Source organism: Mus caroli, unplaced genomic scaffold, assembly GCF_978045245.1.
Source record: "Mus caroli unplaced genomic scaffold, Mus_caroli_1 scaffold_11, whole genome shotgun sequence".
NCBI lineage: Eukaryota > Metazoa > Chordata > Mammalia > Rodentia > Muridae > Mus > Mus caroli.
This window is the reverse complement of record NW_028227266.1, coordinates 103,938,027-103,957,856: the sequence shown is the minus strand read 5'-3', so window position 1 is coordinate 103,957,856 and position 19,830 is coordinate 103,938,027. Positions and strand designations below refer to the sequence as shown.

The following is a 19,830-nucleotide window of genomic DNA, read 5'->3' as shown; positions in this document are numbered from 1 at the left end:
CTTTTCTGTGCTTTACTTCCTCAGCCAGCCACCCCTCTCCAATCTTACTATGTGACCTGTGACATTTCCATATCATTTTCCATGTACCAGGCTCCACATCACTACCCAGAGCCCACAGCCAATGAAGTTGCTTGTTGTAACCACACCCATTGGCCACTCCCCTTCCCCAAACGTGTCAGCTCTGTCCCTGCGCGCCCTCTTATAATCAGTCAATCCCCACATTTCCACCACTCAAGACTTGTTACACCCACCTCTCCTTTCTCCCATCACTCTAGGCTAGGAATAAGCTCTGAAGCCAGACTACCTTCCAACCATCCCTAGGCTCTTTGTTATGAACGGACCAACCCAGAACCGTTTCCTAAAAAATATGTTGTCCTTTGCACTGGCAGGACTCCTGAGTAAATCCTAACTCAGGTTCCAAAACACCTCCGGCCTGAGCCTGACCTTGCCAAGCCTTCAGCCCCACCCTAGCCTAAGGGCCAATCCAGGGTGTCCTGAGAGACCCATCCTGATTGGCTGATGCGGAGTCTCGCAAAGCTCCGCCCCGAGGCGCTGGCCTCTGCAGGAACCCGGAAGTGCGAGGCTCCAGATGGAGGGGCATCGGAAAGTGGAGCTCAGCGAAGCCCTGGCGCTCGGGCCGGACTGGCGCCACGCCTGCCATGCGCTGCTCTACGCGCCGGACCCCCGCAAGCTGTTCGGCCGCATCCCGATGCGCTTCGCCGTGCTGGTGAGGACGCGTCATGCACGGCCGCTCCCCCGCCCCAGGGCCCGCGAGCCCGGCCCAACCATCATACCCTCCTCCCCCAGATGCAGATGCGCTTCGACGGGCGCCTGGGCTTCCCTGGCGGCTTCGTGGACGCGAAGGACAGCTGCCTGGAGGACGGGCTGAACCGGGAACTGCGCGAGGAGCTGGGCGAAGCGATGTCTGCCTTCCGCGTTGAACGCTCTGACTACCGCAGCTCACACATCGCGGCCAGACCGCGTGTGGTGGCCCACTTCTATGCCAAGCGCCTGACTCTAGAACAGCTGCAGGCTGTGGAAGCCAGGGCACCTCAAGCCAAGGACCATGGGCTGGAGGTGGGACCAGCCTGGGATCCACTCCAGCTCCAGTCTGTCCTCCCCCAACCCCCTTACCGAGAAAAGCCACTGGGTGGAGGAGATTTTGACCCTCCGACTTTGAATTCTTTCAAGTGGCTTGAACTAGTTGGGATCTTGGTCATCTCCAGGCTAGATAATACCACCTACTCGGTCACCTTTAGCGGCCCCTGCAGAGAGCTTTTTAGAACACACATCCAAAGGTCTCTCCTGCTCTATGCTAGTGCACATGATACCCTAAGCTCTTGACTCTGGGCTCGTATTTCCCTTAAGCAGACAGTGAGTCTAAAGCTAGGGACGCCTGTGTGTAGAGGTGACCCTGAACCTGGGCGTGAGAGCGCTATTAAAACTGATTAGTGCGCACACTTTGACAGTGTGCAGACTGAACAGTCCATTGGAATCACTTGAGTTGGGTAAGGATATCAGAGGAATACTTGGGTGTTTGCATTTTTCTTGAGCACCCAAGTGCTACCTATACAGTGGTGTGAGTTCTGGGTTTTGAAATACTGCTACAGCCAGGCATGCTTACTGGAGGCCGTCGCCAGTGAGGGTGAGGAAAAGGATGGAGAAGGAGTAGCAAGGATGGAGCTTGGAACCCAGCGTGGCTCACTTGTCCACAGAGTTTGGCTCTCTAAGCTCTCCCGACGTGTGATTATTAGGCCGGGTTCTGCTTGGCTGTTCTCTGGAGAGCTCTGTTCCACGGTAGATAAGGTAATGTGTTGAGGTTCTTGAGGTCCCACTTGTCCGATGTCTCCTTTTCATAGGTGCTGGGCCTGGTGCGGGTACCCCTGTATGTCCTCCGTGATGGTGAGGGAGGCCTGCCTGCCTTTCTGGAGAATTCCTTCATTGGAGCTGCCCGAGAGCAGCTACTAGAAGCCCTTCAGGACTTGAAACTTCTGGATCCTGGCATTATTGCAAAACTCAAGATCCCAGATTCTAAGTAGAATCGGACCAGCATGGACCCCCTGGAACCCAGAGGGCCTTGGTATGAGGGAGGGAGAGAGAAAGGGAGGGAAGGACAAGTGGTTTCTCTTTGGGGTCTAAGGGATTGTAGATGGTTCCAGATTAACAACAGGGGAGGATATGCAATGTTTTCAATGGAAGACCGTGTCTGGTGGCATTAGGGATAAAAGGCCTTTATAGTATCCCAGAGTCCTGCCTTATACGTGGACAAACAGCCTGGAAGCTCCAGGTATGTATATGTGTAGTTTGTGGTCACACACAGCCTGACATACTGTCATCTGTCCAGTTTAACCATGATGTGGCATTTGGCACATCCCACTCCTTCCTGGTAGATGGGAGGGTTTCTTCCCCATCTGCTGTAAGGCTGCTGTCCTGTGTCCAACCCAACCCATGCCTGTTAGGGAAGCAAAGGAGATGGCTTCTCTCTGAGAATTGCCCTGTGTTACCTGGGGCTTGAGCAAAGCAGTGGGTTTCAGAAAGTGACGTAAGGGCCTACCCAGCCCTGCGTTCTAACTGAGAGTTGGAACATGTCAAAGGGCTTCTTAGGCTGAACTGAGGCCTGAGACCTCAGTCCTGATACCTGTCTTCCTGCGTGTTCATCTTTGAGCTCCCATTGTCTCTGTCTAGCCTGCCCTGGTAAAAAATAAAAAATAAAAACAAAAAAACAAAACAAAACAAACAAACAAACAAAAACTAGAGGCATCTGGAAGAGTGGGCTGATATCTGGGCCTCCAAGTTCCAGAGCTTTTTCAAAAGGTACAGGTTAATACTTGCTCGGTGCTAGGTATGGTGACAGAAGTAGAGACCCACTGCTCTTTAAGACGTCACGGTGAGGAGTGAGCGCACAGCATCATAAAGAGCACTACACAGTAAGAAGTAGACGCTCCTTCAGTCACATGGTGTCTGTGGGAACCCTTTACTCTGCCACGTCAAACTTACCTGCATGATGTATAAATTTGTGGTTGTTGTGTCCCAGTAAAACACCAATAAAAAAAGCACCTGTCTGGCTTTAGTGTCTTCAGCTGGGAAAGATAGGCTAAGGATTGCGATGCCTGAGTTTGTAAGCATTCTGTTGACATTCTTTCACTTGGGTTCATCTGAAAAGGCCTTAGTAAAAGTGGAAGAAGGGAAAGGAAGGGAGAAATCACATAGGGATTTGGAAAGAAGTTCCTGTTAGTCTATGTCTTTTTATTGGGGAAATTAGTCCATTGATAGTAAGAGATATTAAGGAAAAGTAATTGTAGCTTCTTGTTATTTTTGTTGTTCTGTTCATGTGGCTATCTTCTTTTAGGTTTGTTGAAAGATTACTTTCTTGCTTTTTCTAGGGTGTAGTTTCCCTCCTCGTGTTGGAGTTTTCCCTTTATTATCCTTTGAAGGGCTGGATTCATGGAAAGATATTGTGTAGATTTGATTTTGTCATGGAATACTTTGGTTTCTCCATCTGTGGTAATTAAGAGTTTTGCTGGGTATTGGAAAGAAGTTTCTAACGAGGCGTGTGTGAAGGCCCTGAGTGGGGGAGAATCTTGTCAGAACATCCCAGGACCCACTTCTTAATCAGGATCTTGGGATGCTCTTCATAGTCCAGGGACTGGTTTTTATTTCAAGACTGCTCCTGTGACTGATGTGGATCTTTTGAAAAGTCTCAAATTTCAAAATTCTCAAATCCCAGGGATGTAGCTCGTGTAGCTTTGCCTAGCATTCATGGGACCCTGAGACTAGCCCCTGGCACTGCATAAATGGCATGGTGGCAAACACCTGTAACTCCAGTGCTCAGGCAGGAGGATCAGAAGTTTAAGATCCTCCTTGGCTACATAGTTGAAGGCCAGCCTGGGATTCATGAGAGCCACCCCAGAACCCCCTCGTCTCCACCTTTTAAACAACTTAAGTCTCCATCGAATTGAGCTGGTAGATAGGGCCTGTCAGGAGAATTCAACGAGGCTTTATTACCTTAGCAGAGTGAGTTAAAAGGCTAGGCTCAGGTGGGAACAAAGTCCCTGTGTCTAGGGATCTAGTTGGATGAGATTCCTTTAAGACTCAGTACCCAGAGAAGGGTACCAAAAGATCAGGGTAGAAGCTACAAGATGACCAATCCAGGCCCTGAAAATATTCAATGTAACTTCCATACCCCATTAGCCAGCCAAGACATTTAACACTGTATTCAGTGGGTGGGATTAGACTTCACTTCTTGCTGGTGGTGTAATGGGAGAAGTAATAAAGGACTTGCCACCAACATTGACAAGAGCCTTTCGTAGAGTAGAGTAAGGCCAATACAATTAGACATCAGTAGGCAATGGGAGGCTGTGCTGGAGAAGTGGCAGCTCTTTTGGCACAAGATCTTTACAGGCCATGGGGATGGCCCAGTGCATATTTCAGGCAAGTCACTTCTGGTGTGCATCAGAAAGCAGAAGGATGCAGAGGAACCTGCCACAATAGTTTCTGTGGGAGAGGGTGGTGACCCAGAAAAGGGTTGGGTAGTGAAAGTGAATAGAGACAGACATGGGGGAGGGGTCATGGTGATCTGACAGCCTGGTTGGTGGAGAAGTCAAGGGGGACTTTTGTGTTGTGGATGAAGACAAAACTCAATGGATAAGGTAGCAAGGTTTGAAGACACAGAGACATGAATCTGTGAGTTAATACAGTAGACAGCATGAAAGTTCTCTTTTGAGATTCTCCATAGAGAGAAGAGATGATCAGATCAAAGCTCCAAGACTTGGGAAGATGTGTAGAACATGGTTAAACAGATCAGGAATCCAGGAAAAAACTACTTTAACAAACCAAACAGTCCTACACACTTCTAAGAGTTTTGGTGAGTCAGGCCAGAAAAGCCCATTGGATCAAACATCGGCCATTTTGTTGGCTTTGTTGGGAGCAGTGTCAGGAGTATAAGGGTGGAGGACAAACAGACTGGTGGACAGCAGACTGCCAAGGCAGAGTTGATCCATTTAAAGGAGAAGCCAAAGACTCAGTTCAGAGTTCGTTCCCATGGTTGGTTGCTCGAGTAAGAAGCTGGGCATTCTATGGTGGGGGCAGGAGCTGAGCATGCTTCTTTCTCTTCCTCTCACCTGTGATGAAGAGTCTCTGGTCACCTCTTTGTGTGAGTGTGAGATGCCTAGAGCATTAATAAAGTCTGCCTAGGTGTACATAGGAGAGAAAAGACTGACTGACAGAGAGATTTCATCTATCCAGCTATGGGGAGGCAATTGCTTGTACCAGCTAGAATATCTTTAAAAATTATTATCAGTGTAGCTATTTGGGAGGGTCATATATTTGTCTCATTGTTTGATCAAATACTGTAACAAAAGAAATTTAAGGGAGGAGCATTTATTTTGGCTCACAGTTTGAGAGTGGAGTTCCATATATCATGAAAATCACACGGCCACATTGAATTCATAATGCGGGACAAAGAGCGATGAACACTGATACCCAACTCGCTTTATTCAGTCCAGGATCCAGCCCACTGAATGATGCAGAACCATATACAGTTGCTACATGGGGTACATGGGAGGGAGCAAATGGGTGGAATCTCCAGTGAGCCCATCATGACCCTTTCCCTCCTCCTGTAAGGGAGAATCAGTCAGCAAGCCAGGGCCTGTTGAGGGTCTCCTGTCAGTTACTGCGATTATTATTACAATAGTGATCCCGGCACCATGCAACATGACAGTCCATGGCAAGGATTTCATCCCCCTGCCTTTTCTACTGACCTGACCCTCATCTTTGCATATCTAGTTTCTGTTTGATAGTTGGATTGAACTGTCAACTGGACACAATCCAGAGTCCCCTGGGAGGAGGGCTTCTGAATATGTCTGTGAGGGATTATCTCAACCAAGTTAACTGATGAGGGAAGATCTTTGTCCCCCACATGTGGGTGGTGCCAGTTCCTGGCTTGGGGTCTGGGACTGAATAACAGAGAAAGGTAGTTGAACTCTAGCATGTGTCCATTTCTCTCTTCTGACGGCAGATACAGTGTGGCAAGCTGCTTCAAGGTCCTCATGCCTTGACTTCTACAGCTTGATGAACTGTAGCCTAAAACTATAAGCCAAAATAAACTGTGCCCTCCTTAAATGCTGTTTACTGGGGACACTAAGACAATTCCCTGCCTTATCTAAGAAACATCCCTCGGAAGCAGTGTGCTCCTTCACCATCAGCCATCACGTACTGTACTGGTGGGTGTTCTGGGTTAGTTCCCTGGCCTGGTCCTGATGCTGCCTCCCTCGCAGGAGGGAGAGAAGCAGGCTAGACTATGCGCTTCTCTTCTCACCCACTCCCATCATGCTGAGGAATGGGCAGCTGGGATGACAGCCACACAGGACTCCCTGTGTCCCTGTAAGCACAGTGCTCTGGGGAGGGAAGAAGGTGGAAGCTCATCTGACCTCCAGCCCTGCTCCCAGCAGCCAGGACTTCCAGCTGAGCACTGACTTCCTTATCTCAAGCTTGGGGCTGTGATTCCTGGGGAGAGGGTTAATGGAGGGAGCACTTGGCATTAACTTTGAGCAGGTCAGCCTGCACTGTGTGAGCACAGGCTGCTGCTGCTCCTTCCTGGGGAGGACAGGGGACATGTCACCCCCACCACACACACACACACACACACACACACACACACACACACACACACACACACACGCCTCTCTTGGAAGAATCAGCAAGAAGTTTCTAAGCTGCTGTTTCCTGGCAGGACCATGTTGGGAAGGAGGAATGTCACCTGCCAGTGAGGCTCTGAGGAAGGCTAGGTGAAATAGACATGGCTAGTGGGAAGAGGGATTTATCACACCGAAAGTATTCTGTACCCCAGCACACACAAAACTAGAAGATAGAAAAGAGGAGATATGGATAGGAACATTTCACCTGTGATAAAATGTGTAGGCGACATTAGAGTTGTCATGCACATTTGGTGTCATGTAGAAGACACTTCAGAGGAAGCAAAACAAGAAGCCCTCACCCCTTTAGACCTCATCTCCCCAAAGGAGAAAGCATGTGGCCTTTCTTGCAGTCGCCCTGGATCCCATCATCCCCGCTAAGTATGGCAATCCCTCTGGTCTAGTAGCCACGCTGGCAAAACCCGCCATGCACAGGCTCTACCCTCATCCTTGCTGTCATGCTAACAATGACAAGAGTGAATGACCACAGGAAAGAACATGGAAGGCACAAGAAGCCTCACCAATTCTGGAGGGAACTGCATTCTAGACCCCTTTCTAAAGTTCTTGGGTCTTCCCGAAGCAAGCACACTGGCAAATCCAGACCCTGAAGGCTTCATCTTGGCTCTCTTCCTCTCCTTGGGCATACCTGCTGGGATATCTTCACCAGAGTGACAAGCCCTGTTGTGTACCCCTTAAGTGAAACCAATCAGGACATAACAATGGATGTCCGTTTTCCTCTCATTTGTAGAAATGGGAGGTGGGACCTGGATGTAAAAACAGATTGTACCAGAGAAGAAAAAGCAATGGGGATTGAGAGAAGGAAAGAGGAGAGACATTCGGAAGAGTAACAGAGGGGGTGAATATGATAAATGCACATTGCGTGCACATGTGCCTATGTCATAGCCCTTCCCTCTGCACAATATCGTTCTCCTGGAATGGGAGGTCCCAGGCATCATTGCTGTTCCCACCCTCACACTCTCCAGCTATGTAGTGCCTGCCTGGACACTGCCACGTTCCCACCTTGATGATAATGGACTGAACCTCTGAACCTGTAAGCTGACCCCAATTAAATGTTGTTCTTATAAGAGTTGCCTTGGTCACGGTGTCTGTTCATAGCAATAAAACCCTAAGACAGTGACCAAGGCAAGTCTTATAAAGGCAAACATTTAACTGGGGCTGCCTTACAGTCTGAGAGGTTTACTTCATTTTTCCTCATAGTGGAAAGCATGGCAGCGTGCAGGCAGACTTGGTGCTATAAGAGCTGAGAGTTCACATCTTGATCTGCAGGCATCAGAAGGGGACTATCCTCTACAAGCCTCCTGGAGGAGACTATACCCACACTGGGCAGAGGCTGAGCATAGGAGGAGACTGCCTCCTGCAGGCATCCAGGAGGAGGGGCTGGATCACACTGGCCAGACTTGAGTATGTATATGAGACCTCAAAGCCCCGCCTCCGCAGTGACACACTCCTCTAATGAGGCTACACCTTCTCCAATAAGGCCACTTCTTCATAGTGCCACTATCATATATACTGAAATCACCACAGGATGCATAGTAGGTATGATGGAGGTGGCTGGTCACATTGCATCCACAATCAGGAAGCAGACAGTGGATAGACAATGGGGCTTTAAAAGCTCAAGACCCACCCTCGGGAATCCGCTTCCACCAGTGAGGCTCAGCCTTCTAAAGGGTCCACAATTTTCTCAAACAACATCAGAACCTGGGAAGCAAGCCTAAGGCAGGGTATTCTACACTCAAACAACAGCAGCCTGGATCCTAGGACTCACTCCGTAAGTGCATCTCTGAAATATGATCTGAACGTGAAATGAAGCTAAATCATCTTGAAGATTCTCAAAAGCCAACTCCACTTCCCCCTAGCCCATCCAACCACAGCACTGATTATTTTCAAATCTACAGGGCACATCTTACAGAAACTCACAAGGCAGCCTGGAGGTTTCCTAGCAATTTGTTACCATGACATTTCCTAATCCTCACGTGATTGGCGCAGCACACAGGAACACATTGAATGCTGAGCTCTGAACTGGAGACCAGATCAACATTTACTTGATTTCCTTTGAAGGGTCCCAGAGGTGACTCCCTGCCCTCTTCCACCTGTGTGGTTGGTCCTTGAGAATCTGTCATTCTTTTTTTATTTTTGGTGTGAAAGCCTTATGTCCCTTAGCAAAATAATGCCTCTACGATTGTATTTCCAATTATGCCCAATGCCCACAATAAGTATCTTTCTGCATTGCCTATAGCTGAGAGGATCAGGTTGCTTCAATTTGTTGGTATCATTTTAAGATAACCGACTTAGCCGTTCACTAGCCTGATCCCCGAGTATGACAGCAGCAGGCAGTTCATCTTCCTCTGTTTATGGTAGCTGGGTGGAGCCTGTAAGAACACACACTATATATAGCTGCTTGACTCCATCACTGATGCAGGAGTGGGTTTGTTTTCTCTGATGATTAAAAGAGTTAAGAACAGTCGCAAACAGAAATTCCAGGACAAAGAACAGGCCTCAAACAGAAGTTTAAGGACAACACATCAGAGGTTAGAAGGAAAAGCCCAAGGCAGGGATGCTGCAGTCTCCCAGCTGCCTGGAAAAGAGGAGAATGGAGAAAAACAAAAGTCCTTCTGCTCAGGGAGAGGCTAGCAGCCAGACTCCTGGCAAAGGTGACCTCACAGTGCGGAGGGAAGTTCAGAAAACGAGTAGGGGAGTGCAAAGCCTTGGTTAGGGACTATAAAACATACTTAGGCCCTGGTCAGCACCTCAATGAAACAGAAGAGAAGAAAAGAACTAGGCCCAGGCCTGCCTGCCTCATCCTCATGGCAGCTCCCAGAGACTGCAGCAAAGGGTTGGAGCTATGAGAAAGGAAGACACATTATCCACTTGGCAATTACTGGATTCAGGAAAAGGAGAGGGAGGCATGGGGGGAGGGAAGGAGGTAGAGAGGGAGGGAAGAAGGGAGGGAGGAGGAAAGGGAGGGGAGGCGAGGGGAAGAGGGAGAGGGAAGGAGGGAGGGGGAGAGGGAGAGGGAGGAGAGGGAGAGGAAGAGGGAAGGAGGGAGGGAGAGGGAAGGAGGGAGGGAGAGGGAAGAAGGGAGGGAGAGAGAAGGAGGGAGGGAGAGAGAAGGAGGGAGGGAGAGGGAAGGAGGGAGAGGAAAGGAGGGAGAGGGAGGGGGAGAGGGAGAGAGAAGGGGGGAGAGGGAAGGAGGGAGAGGGGGGGAGAGGGAGAGGGAGGGGGAGGGGGGAGAGGGAGAGGGAGAGGGAGAGGGAGAGGGAGAGGGAGAGGGAGAGGGAGAGGGAGAGGGAGAGGGAGAGGGAGAGGGAGAGGGAGAGGGAGAGGGAGAGGGAGAGGGAGAGGGAGAGGGAGAGGGAGAGGGAGAGGGAGAGGGAGTAAGAAGAACAAGCCGAGGAGGAAGAGGAGGAAGAAGGACGCTGAGGGGAGGAAGAGGAAATGCATTTAGATATGGACAAGAAGGCATGGCGGCACCCTGGATTCCATCAGCACTTAGTTGACAGTGATACCAATAATGCTGTGGAGCAACCTGTATTCTCAGCATTTATTTAGTTCACACACCTGCATCCCCAAAGCCTGCTTGGGCTGAGCCACAGGACAGGGGCTCCTGTTCACTGTTACATACCAGAAGCTGGCTGGCCCACTGGCTTCAAATGTTCTCCAGTCTCTGCCGCCCATCTTTCAATAAAAGTCCTGGGATTACAGGCAAATGCAACTGTTTCACCTTGCATGGGATCTTGGACTAGAACTCAATGCCTTACTCTAAGGACTGCCACTGCCCCACTGCAGCTGCGCTGCCCCACTGCCTCTTTCTCCTCTCTTCTCTTGCTCCCAGCAGCCACAATTACTGGAATCCCTTAGTTCAAAAATTCAAGCTGCAAATGCAGAAGTTGCGTTTGTGCTTCAAATACGAAGGGAAAACCATTTTTGCTTACCTAAAGCCGCCTCCCCTTACCACCCACGCCTCAGTAGAACACTGTGGGCCTCCCTCATCAGAGGAACTGTCGGCAGGCAGATATCATTTTGGAACTGCAAATGCATTTCTATTTGTTGCTGGACGTGTATTATTTATAAATAGCACAAGACGCAATTCCAACCTTTGATTACGCCCATACCCGGTAATCTCGGAGGCACACGGGATGTAGGGTTATTTGGTCAGGTTCTATGAGTCCATTTTCTCTCACTGGAGTCTCATATGTACAAGGACGGCTCCAACTCAAGGCTGGTTCGTCGTATTGTGTCCTCTGCTCTGATACGATTAGGCTATCTTTGGACCAGTCCCTAAAGAGGAAGGAAGGCTGCTGGGCTCATTGACTCAGCGTTAAGTAACCTCAGTCAATGAACCACTAATTCCCAATTAATTATTAAGTATCACACAACACTATGTAACAAAGTACTGAAGTCTCCCAAAAGAAGCAATACTGACATTAACATTCTACAAGGCTGATTGATGGATTTCAGTGACTGTGGACAGCTGGAACCTTGCAGGATCAGAGCCTAATTGTAATTTATCTTCAGCTAACTACCCTTGTTAAATAGCACTTGCTGCCTATCTCTACTTGTGACTTCACATCTTGGTGAGTACCAGGTAGACTCTTCTGGAATGTATAACAGTCACCTAGCTGCTACATGCATGTGGATAAACAGCATGCAAGGCCAGATGTAGAGGCTCTCCCATTGCTGTAGCTGAGGTACCCGCCAATGTATTTGGAAGGTGTTTTGGCCTATGACTTTCTTTTATTCTGTTGCTGTACAGCTTCATGAAACTGTTACCTGGCCACTTGGATTTGCTGTCTTTTAGTCCCAGAATAAACTGTTTTTTAGTCCCTTTGAGGTAGAAGCTGGGTTTTCATGTATCAACAGCAATGTATTTCAATTCTATGTCTGCAGCCTGCAGCCCTCCTGGATTAGCTGTTCTGGGCTGGGTCATTCTGTGTGTTTTCCACAGTTACTCTTCCATGAGGAGGGCAAGAAAACCACAACCTTCAAATTGTCAGTAACAGGACCATGAAAAGCAAGAGACTGTCCCAGAAATTAAACATGATTATTTCTTGTCAATTGAAGTGTAAAAAGCACAAAATGAAACGTATCTTGTTCTGCCTAATTTTAAACGCTTCCCCGGAATTAAAGGGTTTATTCAAAATGACTGTTCTTCTTGGCAGCCCCCTCTCAGTTCTGTACTTAATAAGAGCCTGAAATCAGAAAGCACTCCCAGGTTATCTACCATGGTAACTGATCACAGAGCTAATAGCCTGTCCATTGCTGTTTTAAAGGCTTGGGCTGAGATGCAAATCACAAACGGCCTCCTCTCTGTTGACCCTGCTGTAATTGATCTGTGCCAGAGATCAACATCCAAGCTTCCAAATCCAGATCTCAAAGGGTCAACTGAAAAACCAGATTAGGCCATTTTCCAAGGATGTTTTGAAGCATTTATTTGCTTAAGTGACTATAAAATTAGTAATGTGGTTAGGATCAAATTAATGCTCTGCTATGGTCTTTGAATTTATCTCACACGCTATGCTTGGCTTGGACATTTTTGCACCAGCAGGCAACACCGTTACAAACAGCCAGTCATCAAGACTTTGACAACTGAGAGAGAGCTTTACTTCCTCCTGGGCACCTGGAGGCATGTCTATGAACACATTTACTTTAGAATCCACAACACTGTGTGTGCATGTATATGTGTGCACATCTGTATATTTTATGCATGTGTGTGCATGTATGTATGTATGTGTATGTATATGTGTGTATGTGTGTATGTATGTATGTGTGTGTGAGTGTATACCTATGCACATGTATATATATATGTATATATGTGTGTGTATGTGTATACATATCTATGTATGTACATATGTAAATGTGCATATATGTCTGGCCAGACTTAACATATGTGCTCACTATGAAGAGACAAATGTCTACGCTGTACAGGTAGTTAGCCTAAATAACTATATTTGTAAATACTTATATTTTATAGTTTTCCCTATCTACTCTATTTTCTTCTAATATTTCATTTTCTTGCTTGTATATAATTAAATGATCTATTTTGTGTTTGTTAAATATTATGAACCTTAATTCCCAGTTATTAAGCTAAAGCCACATTTACATTCATAAGTCTGCATAGGAATAAATTCCATTATATAATTCCATTATATATTTACATTATATAAATATATACATATATATTCTTTTCACCTATACATTAATCTATCTACATACCTATCATCTATACCTATCTACTTATTTATCATCTATTATATATAATGTATCTATGTATCTATATATGTTCATTCTACCATATTATCATCTTTCTCCTCATGAGACAGATACATTGACTTGGTTTTATTCTCTCTCCCTCTCCCTCCCCCTCTCCCTCCCCCTCCCCCTCCCCCTTCCCCTCCCCCCTCCCCCTCCCCCCTCCCCCTCTCCCTCTCTGTCTCATCTACCTTATTGGTTGGAGTAGTTTTGGACAGTAGACCTAAGCACAGCATCTAAGCTGTTGCCAGTTCCTTTATCCTCACAGCACCTTTTGGATTTCATTTCCCTTTTTATTCTAACAGTCCCTATTTGGATGGCAAATATGAGCAGCTGTTTATCTGAGAACATTTTTTTTTATTGCGCTCTCACACTTAAAAGACATTTTAATCAGCTATAAAAAATGTAGATGCAAAGTACTTCTCTGTATAATTAAGAGTCTGTGGAATCCGATGTTGCTGTTAGGACGTCTGGTTTCTTATTGACTGTCAGTCCCTTGTGGAATTTCTTTCTAACTCTTCAAAGTATTTAGATTCTTTCTTCTACTTGGTATTATTCAATTTCACCATAACACTTTGCTTTTCCTATTCCCCTCCCCTGTTCTTCTTTCTTTGTTTTTCTTTTGGATGCTGGAGATAGAATACAGGACTTCATGCATGCTAGCTAGGCTCCTTTTTTGTTTTTTGTTTGTTTGTTTGTTTTGTTTTGTTTTGAGACGGGGCCTCGTGTAGCCTAGGATAGCTTCAAACTCATTATAACCTTTAGATTCCTAATCCTCCTGCTTCTACTTCCCACGTAGGATTACAGGTATGTAGCACTATGCATGGCTCTCTTTTTATTTTAAGACAGGGTGAAAGGGTGCTGTCTCCTCCCCTCTCACCATGTACAGTAGTGGAGAGAGCTATTCCTGCCCCCTCACTGTCTGTAGCACTCAGGAGAGCAGGCACTTGGCCTTGCCTGAGCAGTACAGTGGAGCTGGCCTGGAAGGTGAAAGCGCAGGGTCCCCGGTTGTGAGAGCAGCACAGCTGCCCAGCCCCTCACAGCCGCAGCACTTGAGAGAATGGGCCCTGTGCTTTGACCAGTGGAGCTGGCTCTGGAGGCCTGGGTGTGGGTGCGCTGGCCCCAAGGCATGAGAGCAGGAGAACTGATTCTGCCTCCTGCCGATGGAGAGGTCAGCATTGGGTGGCCTCGCTGGGACAGTGCTGGAGAGCTTGCCCTGGTAGTTCTGATAAGGGAGAGATGATGTGCTGACCAGCTCAGCTACAATCCAGACCCAGATCCGGGGCTCTGTATTGGTTCACCCAAAATCTATATCTTCTGCAAATGGTTGGGATGCATGAAAGGACCAGTCCTGCTGTTCAAAAGCTGCAGGATGTTCACGACACAGGGCAACAAGATAACTGGGAGTAATCCCAATGAAGATCCAATATTGATGGTGTCACAGAAGCCAGAGACCTTGAAGCAGACCAATGACTCATTGTAATGAACATTTGCAAGTGAAGATGTGTGGACAGAAGGATACACTGTAGGACACATCATAACATACAACAGCTTCCATGATGAGATGTTTTCCTATTCTTTGTTTTGTGTGTGTGTGTGTGTGTGTGTGTGTGTGTGTGTCTTATTTTAGAGGGGAGGTTGGCAGGTATTAGGGGACAGGGAGATGAGCAGGACTTGGGTGCATGATGTGAAACTCACAAAGAACCAGTAGAAAGTTAATATATATGTATTTAATGTTGCATAGTCCTTTATTTTCTCCTCCAATTAAGCCAAATCTACATCTTCTTTTCGATGACTCAGATGCCCCGAGAAGGATTTAATAATAGCTCTTAATGATTCGTTTGAATATCTTATTCTGAAGTCACTCTCCTTTGAAGAGTGTCGGTGTGAAACTTTGTCTCCCAGGAAGTATGGGTGAAGATCTGTGCAGAGTCTGCTTGGTTCTAATAGTACTTAATAACTGCGTTTCTCTATGCCCTGCCAAAGCAGTTGGGTGTTACAAAGCCACTTTAGAATACAGCAATAAGCAGATGAAAAGCTAAAGACTTTAATTAAGCTTCTTAAAATAAAGTACTGTTTCATTCCCCTTTCTGAGCTCAGTGTCTACCAGCCTCATAAACGAGTTCTTAAACTAATTGCTTGGGTAGATCTCAGAGATTATAATTTGCACAAATGTATTGTTACATAGAAAACTCCAAGATTCCAAATGCACTCAATATCTATGACTGTCGGATGTCAAACCCTTTCCTCCATGATAGAACTGAGAGTGTTCTCAACTTGACTGTCTGAGCCGGGGTGTGTGACCTCAGGCAAGCTGCTTCTCTTTGTGTGCCTTACTCTTCTCCTGTGTTCAACAAGTGTGCTTAAAGAGATCTCTTGGGCTCTTTCTTACTGTGGAAGCATCTATAAGTACACAAAATCTTCCCTACTCTCAATAATGGATTTACAATTAACATCATTTTATTGATGTTAATTAATACTATGTCTCCCGAATTGCAAACACAGAGGAAATCTGAAACTGAGAAGTGACTGTTTATATACTTTCTAGATACTGTTTATATAATTTATATACTGTCTAGATACTGTTTATATAATTTATATACCATCTAGATACTGTTTATATAATTTATATACTGTCTAGATACTGTTTATATACTTTCCATACACTGTTTATATACTGTCTATATATTGTCTATATACTGTCTATATACACTTTATATACTGTCTATATATTCTTTATATAACCCCTCCTCAGTTGTCCTACTGGTTTACATCTGTGTCCTGCCACCTGTTACATCCACCCCTCCATTCTCACACCCTTCCTTCATCCCATGGTATTTTGATAATTCTCAAAGTAAGTCACATATACCAGTGTCAGTCACCTCTAAGCACTTCAGCATGGAGGACCTGGAGTTCAGCAATGGCTTATGACTTCATAAAGCTATATACTGTGAAACACTAATCTGAAGTGAGAACTGCATACTCGAGTATAAGATAAACCCCAATCTAGATAATGAGTGTCGCAGTCACCCCAGGAAGTTCCCTCATGCTCCTCTCTAGTCAACCCCTCCTTCTCCCTCCATGTCCCATCACTAAAGATGATTTGGGGTCCTCCAAAACTTCACAAAATGTAAAAATATAAGTTCTTTTTATGACTGGCTCCCACTCAGTCTGCTTCTGGTTCTTGGCATTAAGGAGTCTCGGACTGAATGTTTCTGTCTGTCATCTCAGGATCAGAAGTAAACTTACAGTCTCTCTCTCTCCCTCTCCCTCTCCCTCTCCCTCTCCCTCCCTCCCTCCCTTCCTGGCACATATTAGGCACGCACACCTCTAATGACATACAACCCCCAGCCCCAAATTTCACTTTTAGGATGGTCATGATCTGGAACTGGTGGGAGTTTTTACTTCCTGGAGCTTCATTTCAAATCAAGCCAACCACAGAGACACTCAGATAGAGTGGCATTTCACAGAGCTCCGTAGCTAGAGTTCACTCTATTTCACAGATAAGAAAACCAGAATCTGGTAGCTCAGGTGACTGTTAAGTGGTATCCAGTAAGGACACAGGTCTACTTAACATTGTTTTGTTAATCCCTTGCTCTCTCTGTCTTCCCCTGATTTGAACAGTGTTATTAGTACACTCTCACAATATGTACATATGCACATATACATGTATACCAGAAACTTGTATAGGTATGGGCTGGAGAGTATATAAGTGTTTAAGAGTGAGCACTGTTCTTGAGGAGGACCCAGTTCAGTTCCTAGCATCCTCACTGGGTGGCTCGTAACTCCCTGTAACTCTGACTCCAGGGAGATTTAATGGTTCTAGCTTCCAAGGACATCCGTATCTTGATATACATAAATACCTACACACAGACCCACCCAATCATATATACATACTTACATTTTTTAAGTCTTTAGATGTGTAATATTGTACTGGTTAGTTTTGTGTCAACTTGACACAGCTGGAGTTATCATAGAGAAAGGACCTTCAGTTGAGGAAATGCCTCCATGAGATCCAACTGTAAGGCATTTTCTCAATTAGTGATCAAGGGGGAAAGGCCCCTTGTGGGTGGGACCATCTCTGGGCTGGTAGTCTTGGGTTCTATAAGAGAGCAGGCTGAGCAAGCCAGGGGAGGCAAGCCAGTAAAGAACATCCCTCCATGGCTTCTGCATCAGCTCCTGCTCCCTGACCTGTTTGAGTTCCAGTCCTGACTTCCTTTGGTGATGAACAGCAGCATGGAAGTGTAAGCCGAATAAACCCTTTCCTCCCCAACTTGCTTCTTGGTCATGATGTTTGTGCAGGAATAGAAACCCTGACTAAGACAAATTGGTACCAGGAGTGGGGTATTCCTGTGACAACCTGACCATGTTTTGGGGAGGACTGTGGAAGGACTTTGGAACTTTGGGCTTGAAGATCCATTTGTTGTTAAGAGCTCTGTCAGATGTTGTATAGGAGCTTGGAAGATAATGTTGAGAACAGTGCAGAAGATGGAGGTCTGGTTTATGAAATTTCAGAGGGAAAATTAAAGACTCTTTTCAGGGCCATTGCTGTTTTGCTTGTGAAGATTTTGTAGTTCTGGTTAGCTGGGGCTGAAGAATCAGCTGTGATTAAAAAGATACCAGAACTACTAAAGCAAAAACTTTGCATTACTGGGACTATTGATGCTGGTTAGCTGGAGCTAAGAAATTAGCGGTGATTAAGAAGAGACCAGCATCGTTGAGGTGACATCTTCTGGGAAGTGTTTTCTGAAAGCACAAAGAGGCTGTGTTCCAGAGATAGGCAAGGTTGTACTCCTTCTGCAGTGGGACTTGGTAATGTGTAAGGGTCACCTAGGTGGTACTGGTTTTGAAGGCATGAAAGGGTCACACAGCAGCTCAGGCTCGGCACTGTGAGAGGCCATGGAAGGCCATTGGTGAAGGTGCAGCCCCAGTTGTAATTGAAGGCCCAGGACTGAAGGGGTCACGCAGTGTTTTGGAGATGCCAGTACCACGAGATGACCACCAAGAGCAGCAGCAGCAGTGGAGTACAGGCATCTGGAGCCCAGAGGACGACGTGTGTGCTACAAAGGGCATGGCTGGAGAAGTGACCCAAGCCCTTGGAGGAGCCCAGAAGATCGTGAGTTGGATCCCAGACGTTGGACGGTTGGAGATTGATTTTTGCTTTTGATTGTGACTGTGCCCTGATATTTTCCCTCTTGAAGGAAGAAACTGTTTTAGTGGAGCCCACAGTTAAGAGACTTTTAATTGTAAAAAAGACTTTGAATTTTAAAGAGATTGAAAATTTAAGAATATGTAAAGACTGTGGGACTTTTAAAGTTGTTTAGATCTTGGGGATGAATAAGAATGTAAGGGTTGAGGCTTACTAGTGATGTGTTTGTGTGTCAAGTTGACAAGGGGTCAATTGTACTGGTTAGTTTTGTGTCAACTTGACACAGCTGGAGTTATCATAGAGAAAGGACCTTCAGTTGAGGAAATGCCTCCATGAGATCCAACTGTAAGGCATTTTCTCAATTAGTGATCAAGGGGGAAAGGCCCCTTGTGGGTGGGACCATCTCTGGGCTGGTAGTCTTGGGTTCTATAAGAGAGCAGGCTGAGCAAGCCAGGGGAGGCAAGCCAGTAAAGAACATCCCTCCATGGCTTCTGCATCAGCTCCTGCTCCCTGACCTGTTTGAGTTCCAGTCCTGACTTCCTTTGGTGATGAACAGCAGCATGGAAGTGTAAGCCGAATAAACCCTTTCCTCCCCAACTTGCTTCTTGGTCATGATGTTTGTGCAGGAATAGAAACCCTGACTAAGACAAATATGTATACACATACACATATATATATGTTCACCATTATTATCATTATTATTATTACTGTACAGCACATGAATGCGGTGTGTGGGGGGGACTCTCAACTTATGGCCACCTTCCCCCACAGAAGCCAATAGCACTATGCAGAGATGACTTGTTTTTCCAGACTCCCTTGCAGCTAGTTCACCATGTCATCAAGGCTCTCCCACTCTGATAGACCCAGACAGGTTTTATCCCAGAAGAGAAATAATTGCTCCCGTATAGCACATGCAACATCAGTAGTTTCTTCATCAGAATTAGTAATGAGCTGTCGGTTGGAGTCTCCTTCAAGGCTGACATCACTTTTGTAAGGTCATCAGTATCTATTTTATAGCTAGACTCTTCTCTCTCTCTATTTTTAATTAGATATTTTCTTTATTTACAGTTCAAATGTTATTCCCTTTTCCACTTTCCTCTCTGAAAATTCCCTCTCCCCTCCCCTCTCTCCCTGCTCCCCAACCTACCCACTCCCATTCCTGGCCCTGGCATTCCCCTGTACTGGGGCATGGAACCTTCACAGGACTAAGGGCCTCTCCTCCCATTGATGACTGACTAGGCCATCCTCTGCTACATATGCAACTGGATCCATGAGTTTCCACATCACCATGTGTTTTCTTTGACTGGTGGTTTAGTCCCAGGGAGCTCTGGGGGGTACTGGTTACTTCTTACTGTTCATCCTCCTATAGAGCTGCAAATCCCTTCAGCTCCTTGGGTACTTTCTCTAGATCCTTCACTGGGGACCCAGTGCTCTGTCCAATGGATGATTGTGGGCATTCACTTCTGTATTTGCCAGGTACTGGCAGAGCATCTCAGAAGACCGCTATATCAGGCTCCTGTCGGCAAAATCTTGTTGGCATCTGCAATAGTGTCTGGGTTTGGTGGTTGTATATGGGATGGATCCCCAGGTGGGGCAGTCTCGGGATGGTCATTCCTTCAGTCTCTGCTCCAAACTTTGTCTCTGTAACTCCTTCCATGGAGTATTTTGTTCCCCCTTCATGAAGGATTGAAGTATCCACACTATGATCTTTCTTCATCT

The 19,830-nt window shown here is 46.4% G+C and overlaps 1 protein-coding gene across 2 annotated transcripts; it reads left to right on the top strand.

The window, feature by feature from the left end:
- Nucleotides 1-556: 556 nt before the first annotated feature.
- Nudt16 (nudix hydrolase 16) lies at nt 557-5,088 on the top strand. 2 transcript variants are annotated; one of them, XM_021172309.3, is made up of 3 exons: nt 557-727; nt 808-1,077; nt 1,860-5,088. In XM_021172309.3, exons 1-3 carry the CDS (start codon nt 590-592, stop codon nt 2,037-2,039), a joined length of 588 nt encoding a protein of 195 aa, XP_021027968.1. In that variant the 5' UTR covers nt 557-589; the 3' UTR covers nt 2,040-5,088. The 2 variants fall into 2 exon arrangements, with proteins under 2 accessions (XP_021027968.1, XP_021027967.1); XM_021172308.3 differs by lacking the exon at nt 1,860-5,088 and having other exon boundaries at nt 808-1,851.
- The last annotated feature ends 14,742 nt before the right edge of the window (nt 5,089-19,830 follow it).

What these genes read in the sequence shown, in the direction of transcription:
- Nudt16 (XM_021172308.3), top strand. Translation starts at nt 590, where the DNA reads ATGGAGGGGCATCGGAAAGTGGAGCTCAGCGAAGCCCTGGCGCTCGGG. An exon ending in CGATGCGCTTCGCCGTGCTG is followed by an intron (nt 728 to 807) that starts GTGAGGACGCGT and finishes CTCCTCCCCCAG; the next exon opens with ATGCAGATGCGCTTCGACGG.